This window comes from Simochromis diagramma, unplaced genomic scaffold (genome assembly GCF_900408965.1).
Source record: "Simochromis diagramma unplaced genomic scaffold, fSimDia1.1 OVJJ01000603.1, whole genome shotgun sequence".
NCBI classification, from domain to species: domain Eukaryota; kingdom Metazoa; phylum Chordata; class Actinopteri; order Cichliformes; family Cichlidae; genus Simochromis; species Simochromis diagramma.
The window spans coordinates 5,919,309-5,926,241 of record NW_024387414.1 but is presented as its reverse complement, the minus strand read 5'-3'; the positions used below and the strand labels follow the sequence as shown (position 1 = coordinate 5,926,241).

At 38.7% G+C, this 6,933-nt stretch overlaps 1 protein-coding gene across 1 annotated transcript; it reads left to right on the top strand.

Moving 5' to 3' along the window:
* The first annotated feature begins 1,064 nt into the window (after positions 1-1,064).
* On the top strand, positions 1,065-5,623 carry glo1 (glyoxalase 1). The gene is made up of 6 exons (XM_040011207.1): positions 1,065-1,215; positions 3,991-4,073; positions 4,228-4,368; positions 4,572-4,639; positions 4,753-4,842; positions 5,177-5,623. The coding sequence occupies exons 1-6, from the start codon at positions 1,147-1,149 to the stop codon at positions 5,266-5,268; spliced, it is 543 nt and encodes a 180-aa protein (XP_039867141.1). The 5' UTR covers positions 1,065-1,146; the 3' UTR covers positions 5,269-5,623.
* Positions 5,624-6,933: the final 1,310 nt, after the last annotated feature.

The following is a 6,933-nucleotide window of genomic DNA, read 5'->3' as shown; positions in this document are numbered from 1 at the left end:
ATCAAGTCCAAGATTATCTTTTTCTATTTTTGGAAAGCTGCATGGGAAAATAATAGTAACTAAAAAAAACCCAGATACATTACATCTGTGCCAGTTTTATGCATATCAAAGCTTGCAATCTAAATGTGCTGGAGAAGCACTTCAACAAACATGCCATCAATAAACTACAATCAAACAGAACTGAGTAAACTTGCATAATATTTACATTGGGTTTTAAATTATTGTGCGTGAGCTGTTTACTGAGCATAAGGAAGTAAGGTAATTACAATATTCACATGATAAACCTTAGCTGTTACGTAACGAGGAACTTCAGTCAAGATTAAAAGATTACACTAATTGTCTGTTTTCAGAATAAAAGTGTGTTATATGTTCACTTACAGTTATTTGAGTAATTATACTTCATACTGTGAGCTTGCTTTTCTTGCACATTCTGTGTTACTTAATAATTAAGAGATCCTTTGAGTTTGCAGAGATACTTTTCCTGCAAAAAAGCAGAGAGAATAAATCACTGAAGCAAAACAAAAGGGAAAATGGTTGCCACTCTTGTCTTTGTGTAATTTTGGCAGAAATTACTTGGCTTTTCCTTAGTTTCTAGCATATACACCATTAAAGTGGTGGATGATGATGTGAAATGTCTCTAAAGTTTAAAATCATAAAAACATCTTTATGAACAAAAACACCAGCCTGAAAATCCCACTCACGGTTTTAGGTATGGGTAAATATTGTTTTTAATCGGGACCACATTTAAAAATTCCTGGAAGCACTCCTGGTGCTGGGTTTCAGTCAGTCAGTCAAATATCTACAAATATCTTTAATATGGCCATCTTAGAAACACACTTCTGGTCCCACCCACTTTCTATTCACATCTTCTTTTTGTCAGTGGAAGCCAGTCGGAAGAACCACTAAGAAGCACCGAGTCCCGGTTAAAGATGAGTAAAGTTTATTTTGAGCTGTGAATCCTGCAAAGCTTTAAGAAAAAGACTGTGGAGCAGGAAACGAGCGATCCTCTGCATTTTCCTGTCGGTTACTGTGCCTTTTATGTTGAAATCTTGTGCCGGAAGTGTATTTTTCTGGAACTCCCTCTGCTTAGTCCCTTTTCCTGCCAGTCGGTCTCTGCCGAACTGCACTCCAGCTTCTTGTAACAAAATGAGCAATAAAGGTTTGTCAGACGAGGCTGTGGCAGCAGTGTGTAAAGATGGAGACCCGATCACTAAGGTAAGACCATCGTAGCCCCTCATGGAGGTGATCTAAATTTACATATTGGCAATAATTCAAACCCAACAGGATAGCAGCTCCCAAACAGGTTAACCCGCTTTTAATGCTACGTCCATTATCGGACACATTCCTCCACAAAATTCGCGGTGGTTTTGCTCTCGTTTAGGGGGGATTCGTTTCTCTTCCACACGGTTTAAATTGCTTTAGTTAATGATGTACCTGGAAAAAAAGAAGAAGAAAGAAACGAAAACCCCATGTGGTTTCATGACAGGCGGATGTGAGTTCACCTTTCTAGGTGAACCTTCCAGTGGCTGCTGCCGTATGAACATAAAACTCGTCATCCAAGGCGTGCGTAAAACAAGTCTGTGCGTAATGGGAGAGCCGCCTGTACTTTTTAGAAAAGCTGCCATTTAGGTGCGGTGAGACCAGAATATACTCCGCATCCTGTTGTGAAAGGTCTGCGGGAATGGAAATACCTAACGTGGTCAGCATGTGTCGCAAGATATGGAAGCTGTCCAACAAGTAGGCTCACCAGGCGTCCCACTCATGTTTCGTAGTTCCACGTTTTGGTTGTAAATCACAGAAATGACACACATTTGAGTCTTAAAAAGAGCTCCACTGTTGAGCCTGTGGTTCCCAAACAGCGTGCATTTATAAGGAGTAGGTGTGAGGTGGAATTGAGGAGTGGTTTGAGGTGTGGCTTGGGGTTTTATGTCAACCACATATTATTACTATAGCTGTACAAAAAGCAGTGAATGAAGTTTACAATGTAAGTACACGTAAAAGGCTCTGATTTGTAGTGAGGGAAAAAAAAACCCTGTTTGCTTTCTCATGAAGAGAAAACCTCTTAAAGAAAAACTGTTAGGAGAAACTGCAAACTAAGTTACCTGTATTAAGGTTTCAGCCAGGCTAGAGATTTCAGCAGCCTTCAGCCACAGTGCATCTTTGTTCGGCAAGAGTGAAATAATGCCAGCATGGTGCCATGCAAGTTTAATCGGCACCTGGAAACCAGAGAAAAGTTAGAGACTTAGAGAAGCGTAAAGATGGTTAACAGACAGAACAGCATAGGAAATAATATATAAATAGTTAATGATAAGCTCTTGATAGTTAAGGGCTTATTATTAACATAATGACAATAGTCTTGATTGAGTCCAAATGAACTTTATGTTGAATCTATGCATATAAGAAGTAGCAAAAAATGCATTCAGTTGAACACAGCTTATTCATCCTTCACAGGTTTCATTCCCAGACCTTTGTGAGGGTCATCATTCGTATGTTTATTCTTTAAGATGCTTTAAGATTTATAAAAATGTGCCTTTCAGCAGTAGCAATGCATCCCACATTGCCCTGCATTTCATTTATTGAGTTCTTAGTAACTTACTGTTCATTTTATTCACTGGATAGATGCTGTTTGCTCCACTCAGTCTGTTTTTGAAGTCACTACGTTAACGTGCTGCAGCCCACTTACCTTCCTGTTTGTATGGCTTCAAGTGCCAGTAAATACACATACAAACGGAAACAAACGGAAACAAACCTAATTGTGTAGCGGAACTAAGTGGTTCCCTCTATATTTCTTTAGCTGTTTCTGACTTTTTTGCTCTGGCTGGCACTCACATGCTTTGAAATTGAAGTTTAGGGTTTGCTCCCACGTGTAAAATATGAGGTTTGGGCTGAGAAATAAAAGGCACTTTCATTTTTCAGGGGCTTTCCACTTTTGCTTTGTTGGTTTAATGTGTGCTGTATGAGTGATGAACTACTAGTCGGAAATATGAATGCAGCTGTGATGCTATCTGGGGAAATATATTGCAGCTGCGGTGTTTGTAGAGTTTCTATAGATATGAAACAATAACACAGAAGGAGGAAGGGCACAGGAAGGACAACGCACAGAGATAAGACTTAACTGTGAAATGCAGTCAAAGAGCAAAGTTTGGTTTTCATACACTTCAAAGACAGAAATACGGAGGGTAAAAACCAGACGCCCACTTTACCACATTTACAGCATTTTTCTTTTCTTATATTAACTCTGATAATTTCACTAATCAGGTGGCACACGATTGTTTGAACCACTGCATATCCATATGTTAAACACCTGCAGCCTGATGTCCCATTTGGGAACTGAAAATGTGTAACACATAGTGGCAGTTTGTTTGACTGACAGGCGAGGCTGCCATATCGCACCATCGGCCCCTCTGGCCATCACCAGTAGGTGAAGTGTCTTGCCCAAGGACACAACGACCGAGACTGTCCGAGCCGGGGCTCGAACCGGCAGCCTTCCGATTACAAGACAAACACCCAACTCTTGAGCCATGATCGACTACTGTCACTGTCACAATCTAACTGAACACAGGCAAATCTGGCACGTTCAGCCCTATGATGCTGACCGCCTGTGTTTGTGCGCTCGGTAACACAGAGGTACAGTTCGACTGAAGGTCTTTTTCGCCGCTTAGTGCCAGGATACAAATTTTTCTCAGTCACGTTGCTAAACGGAGCCAGAGGTGAGGCTGACTGTCTCACACAAGAATGAAATGTACAGTGCTTAACATCATAAAGAAATATAAAATGATTGTCTTGTACTCTGCTCACTGAAGTCCCGCCACTCTTGAGCAACTAAATGTAACGTGACAATTTGTGTTTGTTTTTTGTTGAATGAATCTGAATTCCTCTGCAGTTTAAGGAAACATAAATTTTCATCCCTGTCATATTTGTAATTCAGTTATACTGTTACTTACCTCGAAGACTTGTCCTTAATCTATTATTATTATGTTTTTGTGTTAGGATTTCATGATGCAGCAGACGATGCTGAGGGTTAAAGATCCAAATAAATCCTTAGATTTCTACACCAGAATCCTCGGAATGACGTGAGTATCCGTGCAGGCTTTGATTTACTCAGAGTTATATTTGTTTACATCTTTTTAAAGAGAGACATAAAATCGTTAAATGTGTTTTCAAAGTTTGTGTGGACGTTTCCTGACTATGTAAAATGTTTTCTCTGCGATGTGTGATATCTTGCAGGCTCCTGCAAAAGTTTGACTTTCCCTCGATGCGTTTCTCTCTCTTCTTCTTGGGCTATGAGGACAAGAAGGAGATCCCTGCAGATGTGAAGGAAAAAACGGCCTGGACTTTCTCAAGAAGAGCCACCCTCGAGCTGACACAGTAAGGGTGGATGTTAGATACTACCAGGAACAAATTTATTTTTATTGCATTGTGTGCATCTTCTTCAACTGTTATCTCCCTCATCCAGTAAAAAATGATCCTCTGTTGTTAAAATGTAGTCAAAAACCTAAAGTTAGTGTTGTAAGCAATCAAAAAGCAAACCAAGCTCAAGTTGGAATATTTACTTGAATCTGTTCTTCCAGTAACTGGGGTTCTGAGTCCGATGACAGTCAGACTTATCACAATGGAAACTCGGATCCACGTGGCTTTGGTAAAACTGCTTTCTTGTTGTGTTGAGTTGATAATGTATGTTTGTGTTGTGTCTGCTGCTTTTTGTGGATACTTGTGTGTCTGTCTGAGCACCGTCTCCGTTACTCTTGACAGGACACATCGGAATTGCAGTTCCTGATGTCTATGCAGCCTGCAAATTGTTTGAAGAGCAAGGAGTCACTTTTGTTAAAAAGCCTGATGATGGTAAGATGTGACATATTTGTTCAGGGTTATGATACTTTAATCAGAGTTAATTATGTAGTAAATCAATATTTTTTCCACATAATAATTCCTAAAGTAGCTACATCTTCCACACAGGGTTACTTTAATTACTTTTAATTTAATGACATGTTGATAGCCGGTTTCTGTAAACCTTTAATAGCTAATATTTAATATTTTTACTAATATGAAATTGAATTATCTTGTATTCAGCCTGTTTTTGTTGCACATGTCTGAATCTGAAGTTGAACTTTTATCCACTCAGTACTTACAGTTTATATTCACCCTCTCTTCTCTGTTATGTTTTCCCCCCCTGCAGGCAAAATGAAAGGCTTAGCCTTCATTCAGGACCCCGATGGTTATTGGATTGAGATCCTAAGTCCCAACAATATGGTGTCCATCACCTCCTAAAAATGAACCCATGCAACCTTCTTCAGTGTGAAAGCTCAGGCTTGCTGTGGGTTCAGGGGTTCAGTGGGAGAAGAAAAGATTTTTTGGGGGGAGTGGGAGTGGGGGGAATGAAGAATTTATCAACATCTGCTGGAGAACTGAGAGCATACGGAGTGGGATTACTTGCACAATGGCAATCAGTCTGTCCAAGCACAAAATGGACTGTTATCACACAGTTGATCAGCATTTTGGTTACCTTTGTTACCCCAGCAACTATTTTCCTGACTTTGTAATGTCATCATATTCTATTTTTTTCAAAAAGTGATGTGCAAGAAAAACGGTAATACTTTGCAATAAACATGAAAGTCACATTTGATACGGATTTCTGATTATTTTTCTTTCTAAAGGTGAAGTAATGAGTAATTTTTCATAACCAATTTACATTTAGGTCAGTCACACTCACGATTTCACCAAGGAGCAACAAGATAATCTGGGTATTTTATCCATACTTATCAAAGTTAAAAAAAATGGATGTTTTTTCATGTAGGAATTGTTTTCTTGAGAAAATTAAAATGACGTCTTAAGGGGACTAAGGCTGCTGTTACTAAATAATGATTGGTGGAAGCATTTTTTGTAATTTTGTTTTTAATTTATATTACTATTATTAATGCCGTAGTGTGGTTGAGGAATGGTGGGCCTCTTGCACCCTCCGTTGTCCAGCCATATTTTTTATGTTCTGTTTCTATTTGTTATTTTTTTTAACCACATGGTTTCATTAGATTGTATTCTTCACAAATTGTCAGATATCGACGGCTGTTGAATCTATGATGGGTTAGATTCCCCCTGTGACACTTTGGGACACCTTTATATTCTTCCTTTTATTTAACCAGTTGGAAGAGATCTGAAGAGAGTGATAACCTGGAGGTCATCACCTACAAACAACCTTTTCACGCTTTGGAGTTTTTCTTGGGAAAAGGTGGTGTTATCCTAAAACTGAGGGCTAATAGATAAGACACAAAATGAACCTTTCCTTATTTATTTGAATATGGCCTCCTTTACTTATTTTAAAACTCCATGAACCTTCGTGAAATTTTTCCAATCAATACCATATTCTAAGATTTATCTCGTAAAAAGTGAATATCAAGAGAAAAATATATATTTTGTATGGTTTCTGGGTTTCTTCATTATTTACCCTTAAATCATATGTATGTGAATTAGGGTGAGTACGTCCTAAAACACGATGTTGAGATGGAAGGTGATGATTTGTTATGACATAAAGGGACCAACAAGAAGAAGAGTAAGAAAAAGGTTTTGTTACAAACTATAGAAGTAAATATTTATGTTTTTGTAAATTGCTTTTCCCAACAAAGCAGGAAAAAGCTGTGGAGAAGGAAAATTTGGATCCTACCTGTGGTTGTACAATTTAACCTCTCATATCATAATCCATAATCTTAATCCAGTAGTGTTTATGGGGGGGAAAAAATCTGTCTACGCACTTCTTCTTTTTAAAATCTTATTTTCCTCTTTGACTTTCATAGTGTGGAATTTGGAATCCATCAGTAGGGGGAGTCAACACTAGCCATGTATAATGTAGGTGTGCTTTAGGTTCAAGGAAGGCCCTGTTTGAGCTTGTGTGCCACTAGAGGGTGTTCTAGTACTAAATTAATTGGACATTCAACCTCCTAC